The 26,687-nt window shown below is 45.5% G+C and overlaps 1 protein-coding gene across 1 annotated transcript in view; it reads right to left on the reverse strand.

Annotated features, from left to right (window-relative positions):
• Window positions 1-26,687, reverse strand: part of GALNT17 (polypeptide N-acetylgalactosaminyltransferase 17) — a 427,419-nt gene that overhangs the window by 205,158 nt on the left and 195,574 nt on the right. The window contains exon 3 of the mRNA XM_061401839.1: window positions 10,645-10,811. Coding sequence (XP_061257823.1) covers window positions 10,645-10,811 — 167 coding nt within the window. The remainder of the gene's footprint in view (window positions 1-10,644; window positions 10,812-26,687) is intronic.

Raw genomic sequence — 26,687 nt, forward strand, 5'->3', positions numbered from 1 at the left:
CCTTCTCAAAGGCCTCACTGATTTCCTCAACTTGTAGGAACCCCAGGCGTGAATCCCATGGATGTGGTTACAACAAACAAGGTCCGTGGTGTGCCTGTCCACCCGGCTCCCTCTGTTTCTTGAGATTTCCCCCAGGGTTACTGGAGTGTGGTAGTTCTATGCATTGCCCTGTCCTCCTGCCTCAGTTGGCAGGTCCAGTGAAGGCCATCTGACCCAAACTAGAGCACCAGTTCCCTTCCCTGGGATTCCCCTGGAGAGGTGGCCCTGTCCCCCTACAATGACTGAAGCTATAATTACAATGTCAACATTGGGCCGTCTTTGCAGCCATGCTTCCCTCCAGATGGCCTGGAAAACTGGAGGTGGCCAGTCTTCTCAAGCCACCAGGGGAAGGAGGAGCTCAGAGACAGCGGAGCCCGGGAAAAAGAACACTACTATGTCTGAGTGCCTGGGCCTCACTTTCCCTGGGCCCAGCCTCATTCTCATCTCTGAGGGTGTATAAGCCCCTCCAGGAGCATGTATTGTTTGGTCTTGTGTGTGTGTGTTTAGTTATTTAGTCGTGTACGACTCTTTGCAACCCATGGACTGTAGCCCGCCAGGCTCCCCTATCCAAGGAATTTTCCAGGCAAGAATACTGGAGTGGGTTACCATTTCCTCCTCCAGGGGATCTTTTCAACCCAGGGATCGAACCCAAGTCTCTTGCATCTCATGCATTGGCAGGTGGATTCTTTACCACTAATGCCACCTGAGAAGCCCAATGGGTCTTATCTAATGGAAAACCAAATCTGATCCCAAGGCAAAACTTTCAATATACATTAAAAAAATTTTTTTTTTGGCCACACAGCATATGGGATATTAGTTCCCCAACCAGAGATCAAACCTGTGCCCCCTGCACTGGAAGCACAGAGTCTTAACCAGTGGACCACTGGGGAGTCCCTCAGCTTAGTTTTTTAATTACTCCTGGTTCTGTAGGAATGCAACCCATTTCCCTTAGTATCACAGTTAAGGTCGCCAAGGTTAAAACAGAAACTTTTCCTCCACTGGAAGTTTGGCTGGAAGACACACAATTAATCTGATTTTTAAAGAAAAGTTGTCACATAAATGGAATAAATGACCAGAAAGTTCAACTGAATGTGTGTTTATCGTAATTCAAGCAATGAGACCCTTAAGTGTTTATCCCAGAGAAATGAAAATTTATTTTTGTATCAACATCTGTATGCCAATGGTCACAGCACCCAAACCTCCTTCCACTGATGAAGGACTAAACAAACGGGATCCTTCATTGCAGTGCAGACTCTCTAGCTGCAATGTGGCATGTGGGATGTTAGTTCCCTGAGCAGGAATCAAACTTCCATCTGCTGCATTGCAAGAAGGATTCTTAACCACTGGACCACCAGGGAAGTCCCTGTACTAGAGTTTTGCAAGAGGTTACCAGTGGGGGAAACTCAGAGAGGGGCACAGACCCCTTGTACATTTTTGCAACTTTTTGTGAATCTAAAATTATTTGAAAATAACAAGGTTTTGTGTTGTTGTTTTTTTAAGCAGTTAACATAGGAAGGTTTAGCTGAGTTCTCACATTATCTCTAGTGTAAAGATACACTCACTCCTTCTCCTCTCCTCCCCATGGCCTGAAAATACCACAGGGAGAAATGCAAATGTACAACCTAATTGTGATCACAGACCCACAGAGCAAATGCTGTCACACTGCAGTGATCTGGTTTGGGGAAAAAAAAAAAACAAGTATTATTTCCGATTAGTAAGGCTCTTTACAGGTTGGGGAGAGGCAGGTGCCGTTCCAATAAGGAAGCCTGGCCCCGTATGGAGCAGTGTGATAACAAGGTGTCCCTTGGCTACTTCACCCAGAGCCTCAACACAGGAAAAATGTTATCTTCCCGAAACACAAGACCTCTCCTATCTCTGCCATGATAACCCAAGAAGAAAAGCAAACAATGCCAGGATGCCTTCTCTAAAATCCCTTTTGAAAGCCCGGAGGGTTGAGCCTTCCACTGAAAAGAGTTTTCTCACTCGATACATCGTGCTTTCAACCAGTAAACACACAACCAAGGGAAGTGCTTGATCAGGGTTGCTCACTCACGGGGAAGGGTGAGTGATGAGGTCTACGGCCTCCCAGGGCACCAAGAGACGCAAATCTCGATGACTGGAGACACACGGCTTTTGAGATCTAAATGAACACAACAAGGGCATTGAAGCCAAGATATGAGTTGGGTTGGCCAAGAAGTTTGTTTGGGTTTTTCATATGGAAAAACCTGAATGAACTTTTTGGTCAGGTCAATAGAACAATGCTAAACACAAAAACTCCCAGGATGATGCCAGGGGAAGTACAAACACTGCTTTGCACACATACCTTTGAAAGGAACAGATCCAGCCAGCCCTGTAACTTGGCAGTACTCAAGGCACTGGGGACACAGCACAGAAGGGCTCTGGTTCTGGCCCTCAAGGGTCCTATAGTTGAGAGACGGGCAAGTGCACAGGGATAATACAGCGAGCTAAGTGCTGAGCCAAATGATACACTGATGTCCAGGAGCAGAGGCTGAGAGGGTCCCCACCCAGCTACATCTAGGAAATCCAGGAAGGCTTCCCAGTGGAGGTGACGCACAAATAGATGTTGAGGAATAAGCTGGAGTTGGCAAATCAAGTAACACCACAAGCACACCCAATAGTTACACGCTTGATTATACTGCCAGAACTTTTACTGGATTGGCCAAAAGTTCACTCGGGACTTTCCATACTATCTTACGGAGAAACCTGAACCATTTTTTGGCCAACTCAGTATAATGTGCTTTACAAGTATCACCAAGAAAGCCCATAAGTTAAACTCTGCATAAAAGCCACTATCACCCACAATTCACTCAAGCTCAGAAAAGGTAGGTGCCTTAGCCAAGACCTCCACATACTGCTTAAGGAAAAGGGGAAAAAAGTTTTTAAAAAACAGAAACTACTGATAAGATATGTATTATGCATATAATTTATGCATTAAAGATTACAATAGTGGAAATGAAGAACTTTCTAAAATTATTTCAACTTAATGGCTAATGTTACCCTCCAGTTTGGAAGGCACAGCAAAGTTCCAGGGGAATCTGGACTTGGCATATCCAGAAGGTGAGCTCAGTCCCTCTCCCAAACCTGGTGGTGGTTCAGTTGCTCAGTCATGTCTGACTCTGCGATGCCATGGACTATAGCTCACCAGGATCCTCTGTCCACAGGATTTTCTAGGCAAGAATACTGCAGTGGGTTGCCATTGTCTTCTCCAGGGGATCTTCCTGACCCAGAGATCGAACCTGTGTCTCTTATGTCTCCTGCATTGGTAGGCAGATTCTTTACCACTGCACCACCATATCCTTGTCTTAATGGAGAGCACCAACCTGTCTTGTCACTGTAGCCAGGACCCTGGAACTCCTCTCCGACCCCTCCCTCTTGTTTACCCTCCTTCATAACCAATCAGTCCTCATGTGATTCAGCCTCAATGTTTCCAAATCTAAAATATTTTAGCATATGAAAACAAACATTTCAAATAAATGGTGAGGATAAATTATTAAATACCTCTAGATAGCCATACTTTCAGACAAGAGTCTCTAGATTAAAACTTTCTCAGACCTGATATAAAAATATTTAGTTTGTTGGAATTTACTTTGAAAAGGAATGTTTACCTATAAGAAAATATGCATAAATATTTGTACCTTCTAAGGATTATAAATAACTTCCTTAGGACATAACTCGAGGAAAAGGCTGATGGATTTGACTATATAAAAATGCAAAATTTATGCTTGTCTAAAAACATTGTCAACAAATTAAAGTGAGAGCTCAAATTGAGAGAAGTATCTATAAAATGAAGGTAAAAAGTTTTTTTTAATATATACAAAGTTCTTATAAATCAATAAGATAAATATTCCAATAGAAAAAAATTGAGTGTCATTAGTAGGCAAATCCATTAAGAAAGAAAATATGGTCAAATATATGAAAAAGTGTTCAACACCACTAACATTTCAAAAATGCAGGTTTAAAAATGAAAAATGATATCCATTTGTGACTCACCAGAACAGCAAAGATGACAAAGATGAATAAGGTCTAGTGTTGGTGAGGATACAAAGAAACAGACACTTTCACATACTTTTCATGGGACAGTATATGCATTTGGAGAACAAATTCAATTTCTATGAAAGTTCTTAAAAATGAATATAGAATTTCTGGGATAAGATGATGAATGTAACTCACAAATTTGACACAAGCTGCTGAAGACTATAGGAAAGGGATTCAAAAATAAAATAAACAAACCTATGACCTTCAAGGTCAGAGAAGACACAAGGTGAGACATGAACCTCAAAGCTAGGGAGCCTGGAAAGGGGATTCACAGATCGACAGATGTGTCTGACGCCTCTGCTGTCAAACCTAGGAAGTCTAAACGCTCAGAGTGTGTGTGTGTGTGTGTGTGTGTACACATGTATATATAGTGTGAAATTTTACTTTACAGTTCAATGAGAGTAAATATAATCACATTGTTGTGCAAGCACACCATCAGCATCCATCTTCAGAACTTTTTCATCTTCTCAAACTGAAACTCTGAATCCATGATACAATAATGTCCCATTTTTCTCTCCTCCAGCCTCGGCTGTCTAATCACCTTTTAAGAGGTAATCATGAGCAGACAATAGGTTAGCTGGACAGGCAAGAAAGCCCCCAAGGTGGGAGATAGAAACTACATAACAAAGAGGGGAAAAAAAAAAAAGCACCTTGTGGAAACAGACTACACAGGGAGAAAACTGAAAAACCAAACAAGACATTATTAATATCCTCCAAGGGATCAGAAAATATATTGCTTCCATTAAATAAAAACAATACACTCTAAAAAGAAACTTTCAGAGAATAAAAATGAGGACTTGGAAGCAAAATCCTGACAGCAGAAATAAAAAAACTGAATAGAAAGGAAAGGAAATAAAATTAAAGAAAGCAAATATATGAGATTCCAAAAAGATAAAGAAAGATAGCAGAGAGAAGATAAGAAAATTAAGGGTTTCAATCTAGGAGGTTTAATAATGGAATATAATGGGAGATGCCTAAAGAGAGAATTAAGAAGAATGGGGAGGAATCACCAATTAAATATTCCAAGAAATTTTTCAAAAACTGACAGTAGATTCCACACTGATGCCACTGAATGACCAAAGGATGAAAATGAACCTACAAGGCTCATCATTGTTAATTTCTAAACTCCATGAACAAAATGAAGATTCCGGAAAGGAAAGAAACATGCAAAAGATTAAGGAATCAGGACTCTTCTGTTTCTTCTAAAAAGCACTGAAAGATGGAAAATAATGGCACAAACCCATCAACATTCTGACCAAAAAAAAAATAAGGTGATATCTAATTCAATCAGGTCATCATTCACACATCATCTTTCTGTCCTAAGAAAGATTAGGACAAAGCTTCTTTCAGACTTGGATGATCTCAAAAGATTCTATCTTCCTTATAATATTTCTCAGGAAGCCTGAGACGTTGAGTTTCACCAAAATAAGAACATAAACCAAGAAAGAGAGATGGAATCCAACACTGGTGGGGGGCAAAAGAGAGCTCCAGGAGGATGAGGAAGAGAGATGGACGCACCAAGGCCAACTGTCCATATGCGAGTGGTGTGACTAGATGCAGATGTGTTGAGGGCTATTGTTACTATCTCCCCCGCAACCTGACCACACTTACAGCTGAGGGTAGATCATTCGAAGGAGTCTGGTCCCCATTCTTCTTTATAACTAGATGTTCTGACCAGAGGCTAAGTGTGTGCTGGTACTCCACACTCGCTGCCTGGATCAGCTGAGGACACTGATTTCATCCTTATACTTCCCCCTGAAGGGAGGCAGTACACCCTGATGAGGTCAGAAGCAGATAACACAGATCAGTTCATTCCATCTGTCCAGCTTTCTGCCTTATACCCACTATCTGGTTCACACAGTAGCCCTGCCAGGTACCCCCACCAGGGTGAGCCCTGTGCTTCTCTGGGGTCACTGATGACCGAGATGCCTTCCCCAGAAGAAGCTTTTGTAAGCCTTTGTTGCTGTTCAGTTGGTCAGTCGTGTCTGACTCTTTTGACCCCATGGACTGTAGCCCACCAGGCTCCTGGTTCCTCGGCCCACGGGGATTCTCCAGGCAAGAATACCGGAGTGGGTTGCCATGCCTTCCTCCAGGGTTCTTCCCAACCCAGGGATCGAATCCAGGTCTCCTGCATTGCAGGAGGATTTTTTTTTTTATCAGCTGAGCTACCTGGAAAGTCAGAGAACCATGAGTGATCCCAACTGAAGCAGAAAGAGGAAGACTGGAGAGCAATCAGAAGACAGTGGGGCCAGGGCTTCCAGATGAGAAAGATGCCAAGAAGGGAGCTGCCAGCAAGGTCAGATGTGGCCACTCAGGAGTGATTTCAGTATAATAACCCACAAGGATACAAAGAATTGCCCCTTCCTCAGGTTTAATGTAGGCCAATGTCAATATTCAAGGTGAATGAAACAAATGACTTAGAAAAAAAAAAAACCTAATTAGGAAAGTCCCTGATTTACCTGTGTACACAGATCCAGAGTCACCTGACTATTCAACCTTTTCCCTGAGCCAGTCTTTTTTTTTTTTTTAATTCCTTTAAAAGCCTATTTTTTTCCCTTGAATGTATGTGATCACATGGAAGTGAAGGGCTACAGTTCCCACCTGAGCTGGTCTTTACCGGCCTGAGAAAGAACCATTCTACCCTCATTAAAATGATGGTTGCAGAACTTTTTTTTAATAAAAAGGGATATTTCTGCTTCACAGTTCAGGGAAGGAAAACAAGAAGATTAACTTGTTTTTATTATAGGAGCCTAACGTAAAACATGCATGAAAAAAAGAGTTGAGAACATGGGTAAATGAGCAGTTGCTTCTGGTTAGTCTCTTTGGTATTTGTTTTTGTCCAATTATATGTACTTTTTGATAGATTCAAATGTTCCTACAAAGAGCGTGCATTACTTTTAAGATCAGGAAACAAAATTGGTAAGGCTTGAAAAAATGTTTTAATCAAATTCAGGCAGAAGGTAAAGCAGGGATAACAATATTAATGTTAGACAAACTATATTCATGCAGGGGGGAAAAAAGCATGTTTTTAAGATAAAGGGAGCATTACATAATGGTAGCAACCACTGCTAATAGTGAAGCCACGCAGATATAAATCCATAGTTGCCAAAGAAACTGACACCAAGATACAGAAATCAAATGTTATTAAGAACGCAGGAAGGAGTAGATATTGTAGGAGGAGATTTTAAAACACCATTATCAAGAAGACTTAAGAAAATCAACTCATAGTCTAGCTAAATACACAAAATTGATATCTGGCAGGAATTCAATTTCATGATTACAGTGTGTGGGGGGGGGTCTTTTCAAGTGTGCATAGAACATTTACAAAGTCTGTTAATACTAGTCACGAAGAAAAAAAAAGTTAAATTCCTCTTCCAGATAAAGAGAAGGCACGTTTAGCCTGGAGAAAAATATAGATGCTAAACCTGGGACAGAAAAGAGGGAAACTCTATTAATGTGGTCCATTCTGGGTTGCCTAGGTATCTCAGGGGACAGGGGAGGATGAATGAGAATTAACTTTAGGATCAGACGGAAACAAATACCTCTTCCCCACTTTTTCTCACCCACTAAACATCTTCATTTAGACCTGAAGTATGAACCGCTGAAATGGCACTTAACCCAGTGGGTTTCAAAGTGTGGTCCCTACACCAGCAGCACATCAGCAAGCTTGTAAAAAATGTAAATTCTTAGATCCACCCCAGATCTCATGATGCAGAACTTCTTCCAAGTCAGGGTTCCAGGAGGTGCTGATGTGAAAATCTGATGCTAAAGGTGTATCAATACCCCAGCTCCCTCGCCCTTGAGTAGATGGCCTCTTGAGGGGTGGGCGTTAACTCTGGCTTTGCCTTCCCTTCTTTGTCTTACTTCCCTACTCCTCTGATGATGCACTTTACCTCCCAAAGAAACTACTGCACTCAAATCTTAGTTTCAGGGGCTGTTCTGGGGGAACCCACACTAAGACATCTACCAGAGACCCCTGTTCTCTCAGAGCTCACGTTCTGCTTGACACCAGCTTATCCTTCCACGTCTTCCTTGCAGGCTGAGTCTGCCGAGATCTCCCCTTGGGGAAGGGGCCCCACTGGTAACGTGCCCTCACCCCAATTCAGTCTAGCACCTACTGTCGGCTTTCTTCTCTGGGTCTTTCAGCTCTGCTCTGCACCACCTCTGGTCACTTCACTGCTAGCCCCTGACACCCCTTTTCCAGCCCTATTCAGCGTCATTGCTTACTGTCCAGCTGAGTTGTAAATGGAGGAACAAATCTGACTCCATGTTAGATCTGTTCCTTTTACTTTAACCTTTGTGCTCTGTTGCCTGTCATGCTGAGCCAGGCTGGCTCTGCACCTTTTGTAAAAGAATGTTGCCTATAGCCTGAAACATACAAGACAGCCCGTTTTCAAGGCTCTAACCTTTAAGGGTAAAACATTTTTCCATTCATCCAGAGATAAAAGTTGCAGAACGGAGAATAACATTAGTCTCATTGGAGGTTTACAGGAACATCCTGACCTGGGCTAGTGGACAGCTGCAAGAACAAAGGATTCCAATACCAAGAAGTTGGTGACAACTATCATGGTGCCTTCCTCCCCTGCCTTTAAAAGTGCTTTGCTGAAATGTTACCAGGAGTTTGGGGCTTTTTAAGCATGAACCACCTGTCTCCTTGCATAGCCCTGTCTGCTCCAAACTCCAGTGTTTCTGTTGGTTTGACCTCACCGTGTGTAGGGCACACGAACTTTTGTTCAGTAACAGGGTCAGATTCACAGAGGGCTGGCTACCAGCCAGGCCCTGTGAAACCAGACCCTGTCCAGCTGGGCAGGACACAGTGACCTCACATGCTGTGTGCTACAGGAGGGTACAGGGAGCTGAGGCAGCACAGAGCAAGTGTATCGGGATGTCAACAAAGGAATCACCCATGAAATGACAGATAGGGGACACCTGGGGAATAAGTGGGACTAGCCAGCAAATGGAGTGGAAGTATGAACCAGGATTCCTTGCAGAGAGTTGGTAAGTATGTCTGAAGCCAGAGGTCTGCAGGTGCAAGCTGAGAGGCTGCAGAGAAAGCCACTGGAGCCACGACTTACGAGGCTTCAGGGAACTGAAAGAACCACCTTCTCCCAAGAAGACTCTCAAGGTCACTTTGAGAAGAAAATAGATCATGAAATGGCCAGAGAAAAAGGGAGAAAAATAAGGATATGAAAAATCCAGCAAATGACTCATTAGTCCTCAAACTCTGGAGGCCCAGAAGATGGTGATGCCCTGAGGGTGCATTACTGGATCCAGACCTAATCAAACCCTTCCCTGGTAACAGTCAACAGGTTCAGAAGGGGCAAGGGGACTTCAACTCCTGGGCTGGTGAAATGTGATAGACTCCTCAGAGCTCCTGAAGACCATCAGGTTCCCGGCAGGATCCAGGACACTGTCCTGCCTTTACTTCACCCTCGCCTGACCCAGGAGCACAGGGTAATCCTCTACTGATCACAATGAAAGCAAGGAGTTCAGTCTGCCCCTAATCCTTCCGTTTCTCAGAAGATAAACCTCCCTGGCCTGAAGCATGCACACTGGCTGCCTTCCTCTGGGGTCCTCAGCTTGTGTGGGTTTCTCCCTGCAGTGAGTTTCGTAGGCTGAGAGGCAAAACAAAGGCACCGTTAGCCAAAGCAAGCCCTCTACAACCATCTTGACACCAGACCTCCATTCCAAGGACTTCAAAGGCATTTTGTTACTGCTCTCCAATATTTGCTTGTTTTATATTTTAAAATTGAGCCATTAAAGATCTGCAAACACGGTGCACTTCTACCGACAGTCATTTTGGGCACGGTGGCACAGAAGGAAATTCTGACATATGATAAACATTTCCCATCACAGGACAGAACTTTCCTTTTCCTTCTGCCTCTCAGAAAAGGACAAGGGAGATGGGGTGGGGGGACTGCAGAGGAATTCAGCTCTTCCATGTCATCTACTTTAGGTAATACAAAGAGGGGAATTAGTCTAGACACATAACCAGTTATTTATTCTTAAGAGCCCTAGAGCAGTGGGGTCCCCAACCATTTTGGCAGCAGGGATGGATTTCGTGGGAGACAATTATTCCGTGGAGATGGGGATGGTTTCCAGATGATTCTCATAAGGGGCATGCAACCTATATCCCTCGCCTGTGCAATTCACAGTAGGGCTGGCGCTACTATGAGCATCTAATGCTTCCACCGATCAGACAGGAAGTGGAACTCATGCAGTAATGTGAGCGATGGGGAGCGGCTGTAAATACAGATGAAGCTTTGCTCAAGTGCTGGCTTGCAACTCACCTCCTGCTGTGCAGACTGGCGGGGTGGGGGGTGGTGCACTGGGAGACCCCTGCCCTAGAGGACTCAAGCAATGAACTAGTGTTTGCTTGACTTACTTCCCCCCAAACAGCCCCCATTCCCCAGCTATGCCCCAGAGACAGGAGACAAAGACACTTGGGCTCAGGATGGAATGAAATAAGGGCACATCCCCCCGCTGACATTGTGCATTGTCTGCTTGCATTGTCTCAGAAAACGGCATGCAGGCTGGCGGCCCCCATACCTTCGTCACTGTTGTCATCCACCAGGATGATCTCCTTCAGCAGGTGGGTCGGCGTGTGGTTGACCGCGCTGTGAACTGAGCGCAGGATCACCGACAGGGCCTCGTTCACGAAGATAAATATGATGGATATCTGGGGCAGCTCCTTGGAGTACTTCAGCTCCTTACACCTGGAGGAAGAGAGCAGGGAAGAGCAGAGTCAGTGGAAGGAGAAAGGCAGAGACATTGTGGCTGCACGCGGTAAGGATGCCAGCTGGGTCCTGGTACCTGTTCTCCCAGGCAGAGAATCGTTGGTTCCCTCTTGGCCTCTCTTGGCTAAGAACTGAGAAAAAAAGACCTAAGGGGGAGACAGTTAAGAAAACCAGCTTCACATCTCCCAAATTTACCACCCCATAGGAAGCATGAGGCTGGAGGTCATACCCAGACATGTACCACCTGGTCTCATTTCAGTATACACATACCCACCTACTCTGAGTATTCTTGCCTGGAGAATGCTATGGACAGAGGAGCCTGGCAGGCTACAGTCCATGGGGTTGCAATGAGTTGGACATGACTGATGGATGCACACGCACACCACCATAGTTCTCATCCACAGGTGGCAGGAAAATGATGTATAAATACCCTCAGCTGCCTCAGCCCTTGAGCTGGTTGACTCTGAGGGGTGGGTTTTACAGGGGCCCCTAGAGTTTTTCCCCCTGTGGGATTAATCTCCACCACCCACAACTTACATAACACCCACTTTGGGGACTGCCTTCCCTTCTCAGTTCTACTTCCCCTTAGTGGTGCTCTTTCCACTGCCCAAATAAACTAACTTTCACAGTTGGTCTGTGGGAGAACCCAAACTAAGACATCCCTGGGACCTACTAAGTACTCAGCACTATACAGGAGACCTCTACTCTCATGGAGCTTACACACTGGCAAGAGATGTGAAACACACGTGAAATTAATAAAAATCTTCTATCCACTATGACTGTACTGCCTGACACACCCTAACTCTTCTTGCAAGCGTTCCTAGAATCTGCCTGGGGTGCAGAAATGGGATCTACAAGGTCCTCCCTCCTAACATCCAGCAACTTCCCCATCTCTGAAGACAGGGCTTCAAGGGTGCACTAAGTCACTTCAGTCGTGTCCAACTCTTTTGTGACCCTATGGACTATAGCCTGCCAGGCTCCTCTGTCCATGGGATTCTGCAGGCAAGAATACTGGAGTGGGTTGCCATGCCCTCCCCCAGGGGATCTTCCGACCAGGGAGTGAACCTCATCTCTTATGTCTCCCACGTTGGCAGATGGTTTCTTTACCACTAGCACCACCTGGGAAGCCCTGGGGTCCAAGAGAAGAATGTTCTTCATCCAGGCTGGACTCAGGGGTGTAGAGCTTGGGCCCCTGGAGGCGCCTGATGATGTAAGAGATGGCACTGGTACCCTGGGATCCGGCTCTGCGTGGCTCAGTGATGGGAGCACCCGTGCTCTCTCCCTGGAGCAGTGGGGAACTTGGTTTTAGGTCTAGTTTGAGCCACTTTGAAACACCAAGTGGAAACAGAGCAGAGTGGAAGACAGAGCTAGTGCATTTCAAAGGCATCCTCTTGCTCCGTGTGTGAGACTGTACAATGTGTGAGACAACGTGTTCCAGGGCAAAACAAAGAGGCCAAGATGAAGGGACGGAGTGAGAGGGAAGCAGCACTGAAGAGGGGGCAGGAAATACAGCTGTTTTTTATGCTGAACAGCTTGGGCTGTGTCGGGCCATATTAATCATGTAGGCGATTTTTGGAAGAAAATAAAGTTTTGTTACAATGTACATTTGTGTCTCCTGAAGGAGACTGTCCGGGGATCCATTGATCATGCAGCCTCATTTTTACCACGACGCTGTAAATTCACTTCTGGGGGCTGCCAAGGAGATTAGAATGGTTATTGACAGGCTCGTGGGCTGTTGGCGGGAATCATCTCATTTACTGTGGGCTGATCCGGGGGAGGGGGCACATCCCAGAAGGTCCCTCGGAGCCCCCTCGATGTGGCCGGCAGCCATCCTGAGCTGGCAGGCTGGTGGCTGCTCCCTCCCAGGCTGTTCCTCAGCATACACACAAGCACTGCCACCATACACACCCACCTACTCTGAGCATGCACTCCTGGGCCTGGTTTCTCTGGGCTTTTGTTTTTAACAGATTCTGGCCCTGGAAATGAAGAAGCAAAGAGGCCAGATGGCATTGTACCAGCAGCAGCATCTTCTCCGGCTACAGGCAATGGGATCCGGCTGCCACTGAGGCTGAGTTGTGGGTTAAGCCTCCCGGCTGGAACAGGCAATTCCCTCTGCTGAGCAGGACTCCTGGGACCCCGATCTTGCCCCTTCATGATCAAGGTGGCCATTCAGTAAATTGTGGGGGCATCTCAGAAGTAAAAAGCTCTCTGCCACATGCTGAACCTGTCACCCTGGGCACACAGCTCCTGTTTCTTCATCTCTGAAACTGTCCACATCATCCTCAGTGTAGTTAGCTCTGGATGCCTGGCTAAGGTCCTTCTAAGGGTCAGGTGAGCTCAGTCTTTGAGAGCCCTGGGAAAATGCAATGTACCCAGCAATGGAAAGACCAGCCTGCCTGATCTAGAGAGCAGATGGATGGATGGATGGATGGATGGACAGGTAGGTAGACAGGTAGACAGGTAGATATCTTATTAGTTCTATTTCTCTGGAGGACCCTCATTGATACACTGCCCTGTGGTGGTTCGGAAAAAAAGTTTACACCAAATTGAGGTGTCATGTCTCATTAGAGCCCTGTCTTTCCAATCTCTCCTTCCTGTCACAGCCTCAGACACCACCTCAGCACAGAAAGGGAGCCGCTGGTGCATTTTGAGAGATGACCAGAAGGACTCTCCAAGTTGGGCAGTGGAATTATCTCCAAACTCCCATGGCCTCTCACTGTCCAGAGCCGCTGCACCAAGGCTGTCTCCACCTCCAACAGCCACAACCTCTTTGCCTTCCAGTTCTCCCCACGTGTGTCCCCCAAACACCCACTCTTTGACCTCGATGAGACCGCCCGGGCCTGGGCCACTCTGCTGTCGCTCGGTATATCAGCTCTGCTCACGCTCTTGCTCAACTAAAATCTACGCACTTTCCTTCACCCCTGCCTTCATCCTCCACTCACTTCCCTGTCTTGCTTTCTCACCAGCCCTGAAGAACCCCAGCTGCGAAACAATTGTCCATCTGACTTTCCTCCCCTTTGCATACACAGGAGTGGAGGAAGCAGGCCCACCATGGCAGTGGTGACAAGGCACATGCAAGGTCCCCAGTCCCCCGGGGCCCTGGTCGCTGCCCTGCACCCTTCAAGGCAGGGCAGAACTCTCAATTCCCCCATCCCCGTCCCATCCCTACTTCCCACTTTCTCCCCTTCCCTCCAGGCCACCTCCCTCTTGCAGGTCCCTCCTACCCCACAGAGGGAACGGAGGCCACCAGCAGGAATTTCCAAGTGCGGTCTCAGGCCTGTAAGAGCAGCAGCATTCCCCTGCAGCCTGATAGAAATGCACATTTTCGAACAGCTACTGTAGAGTACAGTGAACTCTGCTCAACCTTACGGGGCAGCCTGGATGGGAGGGAGGTTTGGGGGAGAACGGATACGCTTATATGCATGGTTGAATCTCTTCGCTGTCCACCTGAAACTATCACAACATTGTTAATCAGCTATATCCCAACACAAAATAAAAAGTTAAAAAAAAAGAAAGAAAGAAACGCACATTTTCGGCCCATCTAGAACCACTGGCTCAGAGATCCTGAAAAGCACTTCCCTGGTTCCCCTCACCACCTACAAACCTATCAACCTCTGAACTCAGCCTTGAAGGAAACAGGCTCAGGAAGTCAGAGGTAACCCCCTCATCCATGCTGTGGATTCTCCAGCCTCCTCCCCTCCAAACACCCTGCTTCATCCATTATTCTCTCTCCTCTAGCTTCACCCTCCCTTCACTGACTTCTTCCATGCAAAGAAGGGACCCAAGTCTTTCTCATTTTCATCCATAAACTCCCTTGCCCCACTGCCTTAATCCCCATCTTCTCTTTGTCTGCCCTCTTTGGCTCTCTCCTTTATCTGTCATTCATCCCCCAACCCACCGTTATTTACCTCCTAGGTATCCTATTCCGCTAAAACTGCTCTTGTTAATTTCCAGTGACAGCTAGGCGGCCAGAGTCAATGGAGACTTCCCAACTTCACCCCAGCTGATGATCCTCTCTGCAGTGTTTAACACGGCGGCCTCTCCCTTCCAGAAACAGTATTTACCCTTGGATCCTGGTACCCCTGCCATTTTCATCCCCATCTCTGCGTTTTCTTCCACTGGAGTATCTGCCCTGGCCACTTGTGCATTTCAAAGGTTGCCCTTTTCTGCTAATACTCCAAATTCCAAAATTCCTAAAGGCTCCATCTTCTACTCTCTGCTATTCTCACTTGATCAACCCTTCCTGGGTGACCCCATCCCAGCCTATGACTCCAACCCTGATGCCATCAGCTTTCAAATCCACATCTCTAGATGCTTTAAGCTTCTGTTTCCCACTGGGCTTCTCCATCAGCACCCCAAATACAGCCTTCCTAAAACTGGCACCTGCTCTCTCTGTACCTCCCTGTGTTCATTGAGAGGTACCACTCTTTCTCTTTGGGAGTCAAGTCAAAATCATGACACATTCAACATGTCCAATTGGTCATCAAGTCCTAAAGATTCTGCCATCTTTAGGATTTCTTTATGATGCTCCCCTCCACCCCCATTTCTACTTCTACTCCTCTACTCATCATCAATCTCTCCTGAATGACACCCAAGGCCACCTCACTGGTCCCTGGCCTCCAGCTTGTCTATCTGCAGCTCAACCCCATTCTATCCACCCCACTAGCAGAACGATCTAAGATGCTAATGCAATCCTCCTACTCATATTTCCACTATCTCTTTGGCTCTGTGTAGCTTTTGGACTTAGCTTCAAATGTCTTTTTGCATGACATCTGAGTTCAGACCCCGGGCTCACCTCTCCAACTTCATCTCCTCCCTGGGAGGGTAAATATTTGTACTTCCCAGAACCAGAAATGCTGCCTCTCAGTTCGCACACCTTTCTCTCTGCCTAAAGTGCCCTTCCCCCCTGCCTAGCTTGCCCTCTTCCCTCCTGCCTAGCTTGCCCTCTTCCCTCAGCCCAACTCCAGGCAGCTCTCCCAGACTCCTAGCAGCAGGTCAGGCCCCGCTCCTTTGTCCCTTTCTCTCCCTCTGCCCCCTGTCATCCTATCTCTCTTCACTCTGTCCTCCACCATTGCAGGGTGGCCAGGGGTCTTCTTCAGGGGATCTTCTTCCTTTTCTGCTTGCCCATGAGCCCAGCAAAATAGTTGGTAGATAAACAGTTAGTGAATGAACAGATAAAAACCCTCCTGTCTTCCCAATATATTCCTTCCACTCTTCTTATGATCAAAGGCATCATTTATCTCCCCTTGCAATTAGAACATTGGTGATGGCACCTCCACACTTAAAAAGGACAGGATCCTGAACACAACTGCCTACTGTCTCCCTTGATTGACTAATCTGAGCTCAAATTCTGAAGGCTGCTGGGGTCCAGTGCATTAACCAGGCCCAAATTCTCTTTTTTCCTTCCCTCCTCATCAAGCCCTGCCTATACTCCTAGGAAAGAGGGATATCATTTTTCCTAACAGCAAACCTTGCAAAACAAGATATGGGCTGAAGAAATGAGATGTATGAGGCCCCTCTTTTGGATCTCTCATTATTCGGGAAAATGCACACTTTGCTGAATGGCTTAATTTTCTCTGTTTGAGCTCAATTCATCCAGGAAGGAGCAGCACACCTCATTAACTTACTTTCCACACAGAGCAGTCTCCGAAACGAACTGCCCACTTCAGCACTTGAGTCTGCGTGCACCCCACCTATCAACTGTATTGGGGCAATTTTCATGAATCAAGACTCAGCCTGTTCCATGCACGGCAAGGGTTCTTACCTCGGGGTCCAGGGAACCCCAGGAAAAGCTCCAGAAATTAGATACAGGGTGTTGTGGGTGAAGCGGGATTTGTTTTTTCTGGGCCCCACTGGCTTCCCACAGGAGCACAGTGGGAGGGGAAGAACCCAGGCCACAGAGCAGAGAGGACCATTGTGAGTTGCAGCCCCCTGCCCTGGTCAAGACCAGTGCCAGACCCACACCCTGTTTGCAAGCACCATGGGGTCAACAAAGCTCTATGCCTCCCCTGCCAGCCTGGTTTCTACAAATATTTATTTTGGACTATTCCCCAAAGCACTTCTGATTTTTGGACTGAACACCTACTGGCTCCATGGCTTCCTGGGAAGTCTCTTTCTCTGAGTTGTAAAGAGTTGCTTTTCCAAGGGCAAGGCAATCATTTTTAGCCAGAAAATTCTTGAGACTCAGCACTGCAACAACTATGCCAGTTTCAAGTAGACTAGAGTCCTGACATGGACATAAAACCAACCAACCAACCAAAAAAAAAAAAAAAAACACCAACCCTACTTGTCTCTAACTTCCAAAGTTTTCTTTTTTAAGTCAAAAGGGTTCATTCACCATTTTTAGCCTCAATCACAATCCCCTGTGTTGCGCAACACTGCTCTCCCTAAAACGGAAGGGGACTCACACATATGGGGCTGGGGCAGGGGCGCCATTCAGATTCCCCGCTTGCTGGATTGCATCTACCTGGGTATGATGTAGCGTCTCATGCTGTCTTCAGCTGAAGAGAACAGAAAAAGAAAAGAAAATCCCTCAAGTTCAGTTAAGCAATGGCTCAGGAGGAGAATTTCTAAAAACAATTAAGGGTAAATTCATGCAGTTTCAGGCCACAGATAAGAAAGCCCCTAAGACACAGGAAATGCTGCCTAAGCCATTCATACCTAGTATTTATCCTATAACCTTTCCAAGCGGAGTGGAATGAGAGGGGCCCACCCCAAGTGCTGCAGGAGGGACATAAATACATTGCAAAATACTCCGATTAGAAATAATAAACAGTGGTGCTCCAAAGCCCAGCAGATCCAAAATTCGGTCAAAAAGATTCTGCATAGAAACCGAGGGCCATACAGCGCTCTGTTCTCAGTCCGTCCCCTCCCTCTCATGCCCAGTCCCTCACACAAAGTGCCCATCTCGTTCTAAAGGTTGTCACCCTGTCATTTTAGCATAGCAACGGGAAACATATTACCAAACTAGCTATTTTTCCATTTTTCCTTTTAACTGTTCAAGCCAAATTGGCCAGTCAAGCCCATCTTTCTACTGACACTAACCCTGAAAACACTTTTGTTTATTCCTGCATCTGGGCCATCCCTCTTGTCCTTGGCATTACTGTTACTCCCCTTCCTCACCCCCCAATTTTTAAAATCCAACTACAGCTGATTTACAATGTTATGCTGGTTGCAGGTGTACAGCCAAGTGATTCAGTTATATATCTATTCTTTTTCAGATTCTTTTCCATTTTAGGCTATTATAAGATACTGAATACAGTTTCCTGTGCTATGTGGTGGTCCCTGTTGTTTATGTACTTTATATATAGGAGATGTAAGAGTCCCTTGGACTGCAAGGAGATCCAACCAGTCCATTCTGAAGGAGATCAGCCCTGGGATTTCTTTGGAAGGAATGATGCTAAAGCTGAAACTCCAGTACTCTGGCCACCTCATGCGAAGAGTTGACTCATTGGAAAAGACTCTGATGCTGGGAGGGATTGGGGGCAGGAGGAGAAGGGGACGACGGAGGATGAGATGGCTGGATGGCATCACTGACTCGATGGGCGTGAGTCTGAGTGAACTCTGGGAATTGGTGATGGACAGGGAGGCCTGGCGTGCTGCGATGCACGGGGTTGCAAAGAGTCGGACACGACTGAGCGACTGAACTGAACTGAAGAGATGTGAGTTCAGTCCCTGGATCAGGAAGAAGGAAGAGGAGGAGGAAGAGGAAACAGCAATCCACTCCAGTATTCTTGCCTAAGAAAATCCCACGGACAGAGGAGCCTGGCGGGCTATAGTCCATGGAGTCGCAAAGAGTCAGACGTGACAGAGCACACATGTGTATATACATAGTACTGTGTATCTGTTCACCCCAAACTCCTAATTTATTACTGTTGTTACTTTTATCATTGTTACTTCTACCCATAAAGTCTTCCTCAAGGATGAGCCCTCCTTGTTCGGAGTCAAATCCAACACATCAGCCCCTCCAGTCTCAGCTTAGCCCTAATTCAGCCATGCCTGTCTTTGCTGTTGTTGTTGTTCAGGCACTCAGTCGTGTCCAACTCTTTGCAACCCCATGGACTGCAGCACACCAGGCTTCCCTGCCCTTCACTGTCTCCCAGAGTTTGCTTAAACCCATGTCTACTGAGTCGATGATACCATCCAACTATCTCATCTTCCGTTGTCCCCTTCTCCTCTTGCCCTCAGTCTTTCCCAGCATCAGGAAATGAGTCAGCTCTTCACGTAAGGTGGCCAAAGTACTGGAGCTTCAGCTTTAGCATCAGTCCTTCCAATGAAGATTCAGAGTTGATTTCCTTTAGGATTGACTGGTATGATCTCCTTGCTGTCCAAGGGACTCTCGAGACTCTTCTCCAGAAACAAAGTTAGAAAGCATAAATTCTTCAGTGCTCAGCCTTCTTTATGGTCCAACTCTCCCATTCATCCATGACTACTGGAAAAACCATAGCTTTGACAATTTGCACCTCTGTTGGCAAAGTGGTCTCTGCTTTTTAATACGTTGTCTAGGTTTGTCATAGCTTTTCTTCCAAGGACCAAGCATCTTTTAATTTCATGGCTGCAGTCATTGACCTCAGTGATTTTGGAGCCCAAGGAAATAGTCTGTCACAGTTTCCATTTTTTCCCCATTTGCCATGAAGTGATGGGACCGGATGCCATGAGCTTTTCTGCATGTTGAGGTGCCTGTCTTACTGGACAGAAAATGCCTTCTCCCTCTCTGAACCACTAAAGCAGCTTAGCAGATCCCATTTCTACTGTGGGCAGAATGTATGAATGCCCCCAATTCTTAACCCCGCAAGGTAGTCAGGTGCTTTGCCACTTAATTCTGAAGTTATTCTCACTAAAGAGGTGAAGTCTCTGCCTCCACCTGTTGAATCGGAGCTTAGCCCCATGACCTGTTCAGACTAGCAGGACAAGGGGAAGTGCTTGTGCCAGCTCCAAGCATGACCCTCAAGAGAGTCTGAAGCCCTTGGCCATCACCTAGGAAGCACCAGGCTGGCCCTCTGGTCCCAGATGAGAACAGAAGCTGGGTGCTAAGTGACAAGCAGCACAGGACACAGATTTTTGCGTGTGTGAGCCCAGCCAACGCAGATGCTCACCGCACCAAGCACTTTACAGAGTATGCATCATCTTGTCACTTGCCAATGAGCCAGTAATGTAGGTGTTCCCATTTTGCTTATGGGAAAACTGAGGTTCAGAGTCACAGGCCGAAAGACAAGTTGAGTGGTGGACAGAGGGAGGCTTTCAACCCAGATCCACCTGACTGCAAAGCCCCTTGTTTTAGCCTTTGCAAAAAGAAATGACTTATCAATGAGTGCTGGGGTGGAGGAATTTTAATGGCATCTGTTTCTTCTATATTTCACTGCAGTCTCCATTGTCCACACCAAACATGTATTACTTTTATAACTTAAACACTATGAATGTTACTTTTTGAAAGCTTCCTATGAAAATCATTATAGCACTTGACATGTAACTTCAACACTAACTTGAAAGAGTAAACAGATAAGAATAAATAACAAAACTGCTGAGGGGAAAAGGGTATTTAGGAAATCCTGAGACAAATATGATGCTAAAATCTAATATAAAGCTCATATAATTTAATCAATAACAAGTTGACTGACAAGTGGAACTTAAAGACCAGAAACAAAGCTGATTTTAGAGAATTTATGCCAAGAACATACCACAGACCAAAGGGTAGGGAAAGAATCACTCAAAAAAATGTGTTAGGACTATTCTCTCTCTATTGAGTAAAACTGTAAGAGTTCCCCCTCTAAATAGGCTTCCCAGGTGGTGCTAGTGGTAAAGAATCTGCTTGCCGATGCAGGAGACATAAGAGACACTGGTTCGATCCCTGGGTTGGAAAGATCCCCTGGAGTGGGAAATGGCAACCCACTTCAGTATTCTTGCCTGAAAAATTCGATGAACAGAGGAGCCTGTTAGGCTATAGTCCATGGAGTCGCAAAGAATCAGACATGACTGAATGAACGACCACACACACTCCTCTAAACACACTGAAGAATAAACATTAGATAGATAAAACAGTTAAATTGAGAACTCAAAACATAAGGAAAGAAAAAAGAAAATGAATGCCCATATAAGCTCTGGTTGAAGAAGCAACGGTTTGACAACAGTTGCAAACCTCTGATTATCAAAAATAATAAAATTAAGACAACAGCAAATTGCAAAAAAAATTTACAGCAATTATAAAAGAATAAAAGATAATGAAAACCCAAAGCACATAATTAGGTAAACAAACAAAAAACATGAACGTGCAATTCAGAGAACAAAAGAAACAAATAAACACGAGAAGAGGTGGACCCTCAAGAGTAATAAGAGAAATTAAAATTAAAACAATAATGAGATGTCATTTTGCCTCTGGGTGGTGAAATTATCAATAATTTTTCCTGGCTTCTTTATACATTTTCTCTTCTTATTTTTTTAGAGTGAGCAAGTATAGCACAGAAAAACACATCAATTTAGATTAATGCATGATGACAGGACCATATTGCAAAATTAAAGGGAACAGCAAAGCTTGGCTATACTCTTGGATTTTTGCATGAGTGTGACATCAATTGGCTTAAACAATCAACACCCCCACGCCTTCCCACAGCTTGCCCTCTGAGACCACAATCGGAAATAGAATTCTGAGTCAAAACCAAAATCACAACTGTTCTCTTTTCAAAGGCAGGTGTGGGAGCAAGATGACATGGTCTGATCTCCAAGTTATTCATTCTAGACAACAAGCATACCTGCCGCTGAAATAGACCTCCAACTTCTTCTCTAGCCAGAAGCTATTTCTTAATGGCCTTGTATAATAAACATAAAGTCAATCACTCACAGACCTGCCTCTGTTAGACAACATGTGGCTTTGAAAAGGCATGAGAAACTTAAACATCAACGACTGTCACTTGATAAAAACCCAGTTAGCTCCAGCCATATGCCAATTTCTTAAGGTTATGGGCATGCCATTTACAAGGAGAATAAATGCTCCACAAGGAATAGAAACCCAAGCCTTGTCTTATATAAGGAAACTGAGCCATCCAAATGAGGTTTCTAAGCCTCCAGTCTCACCTGTTAATAACCATTTATAAAACAGTCTAATGCCGTGGATGACCAATTTTTAACCTGAGGATGTACTTCTGCTCTGGAGTAAAATGGCCTGAAAAGAAACTTCAATTCTCTTTAAATCTCAAATCCATTGGTTTCTCAAAATCCTGTAGAATTCCTCCTGCCACTTGTACCATCTCTCAGACATGCGTAAATAACACAGGCTTGCTAAGGAGCTTCAGTCGTGTCCAACTCTGCAACCCTATAGACGCCAGGCTCCTCTGTCCATGGGACTCTCCAGCCAAGAATACTGGAGCAGGTTGCCCTGCCCTCCTCCAGGGGAGCTTTGTGGCCCAGGGATCGAACCTGCATCTCCTGAATTGGCAGGCGGATTCTTTACCTGCTGAGCCACTGGGGAACCTGTGTGCAAATAGTTTTGAAAAACCTGAGTACTACTATAACATTGTAAACATTAATTTGAATGTTGTTACAAGTAAGAAAAATTGCATTAAAATGTTTTTGCCTTATTCCCCCCCAAAATAAGAATCTACAATCATAGATTGTAGAGGAAACGGAGTTCCCTCCAGGGTACCTCCTTTGCCTGTTTGAAGTTGCCATATCAGATCCCTGTAGAAGCAGCCCACCTGGCTGAGGATGGTGACTTTATTTCATTCCAAACATTTTTTTATTTTGCCCCACTAGCAAGATCCAGGAAAGAGAAAGCTCCTAGAAAACTAAGCAGTACAAATACACCTCAATGCTTATGACAGATGGAAGGCAAAGCCTATCCCGTGATTTAACATGGATCGTGTATTCACCCAAAAAGCCTGTTCCTTTATTTTTAACACACCGAAGGACAAGTGTATCTGTATCACCAGGAAACATTAGCTTAACTGTGACATTTGCTCACACAGAACATCAATTACGGACCAGCAACGTGTTGAAGATAGAGAAATTTTTTTAGACCTCCCTAGCTCCCTGGGAAAGCTCATAGCTCCGTAAGGGGAAAAGATAGGCAAATCGTAATTATGATTATGGGATGATAAATGTCACACGGGAGGTCTCTTCAGGATGCTCTGGGAGCTTAGTTCTGCCTGCAAGGAGATAAATGGGGGCCCACCCAGGAAAGGGTTCGCAGAGGAGATAAAATTTGATCTGGGCCATGAAGCATGAAGAGGTAATTTCCAGGTGAGGGCCTGTGAAGAGAGAGAGAAGACTAAGGGGGAAACTCTTGAAGCAAAATGACATGAGTAGCATGTGCAAAAACAGAGCAGAGAAAATGTATAGTGCACCGACAGGAAATAGAAACAGCTGTTTCAGAGGGTGACGCCAGTGAGGAAAAGAAAACAGCAGTCAGCCACGTATCCTGAAGGCAGTTTATAAAATTCAGACTTGGGGACGTCTCTGGCAGTGCAGTGGTTGAGGCTTTACCGTCCGATGCAGGGGGTGCAGGTTCAACCCCTGGTTGGGGAATCAATATTCCACATGCCTCCAGGCCAAAAAAATCTTTAAGAAAAAAAATAACAAAAATAAAGTAAAAGAAGATAAAATTCAGACGCGATCTGGGAGCAGTGGGAAGCCAGGATATCAAGGACTGTTGAGCAGGAAAATGACACAGCAACACATGCTGTTGCCGTTCAGTTGCTAAGTCGCGTCTGACTCTGTGACTCCATCGACTGCAGCACGCCAGGCTCCCCGTCCATCAGCACGTCCATGTCCAACAAGGTTACTGGTGCCGTTTTTCAACTGCATTTGCTCACTGCGTCTCTGTCACATTCTGGTCATTCTCACAACACTCCAAACTTTTTCATTATTATTATACTTGTTATGATGATCTGTGATCAGTGATCTTTGATGTTAACTGTTGCAAAAAGGTTACCTACTGCTCGGTGAAGGCTCAGATGGTGACTGACATTTGTATTACAGCAATAAAGTAGTTTTAATTAAGGTACGTCCGTTTTTTAGACATAACGCCTGAATAGACTACAGTATAATGTAAGTATAGCTTTTCTACGGACTGGGAAACCAAAAAGTTGTGTGACTCGATTTTTTGTGTTATTGATTTTATTTTCGGAGGTCTGGAGCGGAACCCACAATATCTCCAAGGTCTATGCAGAGTCCTGGAAGGGATGACAGATCCACTGAATCAAGATGTTTCCTTCCAGAAGACTGGGAGTGGAAGGAAAGGAAGGAGCAGGGAAGCAGGTTTAAAAAGAAGAATCTTGGGACTTCCATGGCCGTCCAGTGGTTAAGACTGCCTTCCAATGCAGTGGGTGCAGGTTCGATCCATGGTTGGGGAACTAAGATCCCACATGCGGCCTGGCACAGCTAAATAAATAAATTAAATAAAAAGAGGAATTTTCATTTATCATTCAGCCCCAGGCAATGAGTCCCTCTGGTCCTGTGCACCTATACCCTTGAAGAACCTTGTTCCGCCTTTTGCCAGGAAGCCTGACTATGGGCAGAAAACATGCTAAGGTCTAGCAGGCAAAGTAATGACTTATTTTCAAAATCAGTGTCTGCACATCCAACTCTTCTCCTCCTAAGACACTTTATGCCCTGATTCTGCATCTGTGTGGGTGTTTAAAAATTGCTGTAATGAGTAATTACACATGAGTTCTAATGAAAAAAAAAAAGTAGCAAACTGTCTGTACATTGGTCCCGAGGCATATTTATAGGAATGCCACCACTGGGCAAAATGGTGTTCCACTGGGAATTCCACCCCTACATAAACATCTCACTGAAGCAGGGCTGACTTAGGCTTCAGTGGGACGTTGATGGAGGCCACCAAGTCCTGTGAGGTTTAGGGTTGAAGCAAGAGACTTCATCGAGACAGAGTTGGCAAAGGAAAAAAACTGTATAGGAGCACAAAGGTCCAAAATGCCAGGAATTGAGATGGCAGATCACCAAATCTGTTTGAGGAGTTAAGAAATCAGTATATTGAGCCAAGAGTTTGCATCCAGTGTTCACAACAGGAAGCTCAGTACCTGGACCAGCCAGTATATGAGTGGGGGCTGACAGCCTGGCTTGAAAGGTCGAGACAAAGGAAGACCAGCCCCAGGGAAGCCACCTCTCAGTAGTCTCGTCTGTCCTGATACATATGAAGCCTTCCTGAAGCAGGGGGCTGGCTCCAAAGACTCGTCTCCCTTATCTGACTTCCTCTTGATGTTCAGTTGCTCAGTCATGTCCGACTCTTTGTGACCCCATGGACTGCAGAACACCAGGCTTCCCTGTCTTCCACTATCTCCCAGAATTTGCTCAAACTCATGTCCATTGAGTTGATGATGTTATTCAACCATGTCATCCTCTGTCACCCACTTCTCCTGCCTCTGATCTTTCCCAGCATCAGGGTCCTTTCCAATGAGGTGGCTCTTCCCATCAGTTGGCCAAAGTACTGGAGCTTCAGCTTCAGCATCAGACCTTCCAATGAATATTCAGTATAGATTTCCTTTAGGATTGACTGGTTTGATCTCCTTGCTGTCCAAGGGACTCTCAACAGTCTTCCCCAGCAGCACAATTCAAAAGCATCAATTCTTTCAGCACTTAGCCTTCTTTATTCTCCATCTCTCACATCCGTACATGACTACTAGAAAAACCATAGCTTTGACTACATGGACCTTTGTCGGCGAAGTGATGTCTCTGCTTTTTACTGCGCTCTCTAGGTTTGTCATAGCTTTTCTTCCAAGGAGCAAGCGTCTTTTAATTTTGTGGCTGCCCTCACCCTCCACAGAGATTTTGACACCCAAGAAAATAAAACCTGTCACTGTTTCCACTTTTCCCCCATCTATCTGCCATGAAGTGATGGGACCAGATGCCATAAATATTGGTTCTTGGGTAAATTAACAATGTTAGCGATGGAAGCATCTGGTTTAAGGGCAAGTGTTCACAGCTGGAGGAAAGTGTGTCCAGGGTGGCTGGGACCAGCCAGCATCACACAGGCAGGGCACGCTCTCTGAGTCGGGACCTGAGTTGCCCTTTCAGTGGCTATGAACTGGCCATGCTTTCTTCAGAAGGCATTGAGAAGGCTGTCACTGCAAAAGAGCTGGGTGGAGTATTTCCTCTAAAAGTATACACAAACTGATCTGTTTTCTTGAGACACCTTTGCCAAGAGAAATGCCATTAAATCAGCATCTTGGCCAGAAAGGAAAGCCACGTGTGCTGGACTCCCTGAGGCTGATGCACCAGCTCCAAGGAGGCGAAATGGGATCAGTGAATTTCTTTGTTAATCTTGATATTTGCAGGAAGCAAACGAACCAAGCACTCTGCAAATCACCGGCTTTAATCTTCAGAATTACTTATCCTGCCATTTACGAGAGTTTTGTTTTCTGGGGAGATGTGCACACAGCAGGCGGCAAACATTCTAATTGCTGTTAAGTACATTTGGTGTAATATGTTGGGGAAACGGAGTCGTTGAATCAGTTAAGCATGAACACACACGCTTACGGGCAGAATGGGAGTCTGCACACATACACGCTTATCAGAAGTGTTTCAGTAACGGAGGCAACATCTCATACAGGCAGAGGCTGCCTCTCCCGTGCACAGCACTAGGATGCAGTCCCATCTCATAAACAAATGGCCAGACAGACAGTGTTCAACCTTTCCTGTTCCTCCCTGCCCATTCTCTCTCTGAGTTCATCTGCAGTCAAGATGCAAAGCTATTTATAACACATATTGTTTGTGCTGTAGTCAAAAGGATTTGCAACCTGCAGCCAGAGATATTCAATCTACCCAACAGAAGTAAAGGCTCAATGGAAACTCAAAGTCAAGGCGATTTCATTCTGCCAAGTATTACAGTCACACACGCCCACTTCC

This window comes from Bos javanicus, chromosome 25 (assembly GCF_032452875.1).
Source record: "Bos javanicus breed banteng chromosome 25, ARS-OSU_banteng_1.0, whole genome shotgun sequence".
Lineage (NCBI taxonomy): Eukaryota > Metazoa > Chordata > Mammalia > Artiodactyla > Bovidae > Bos > Bos javanicus.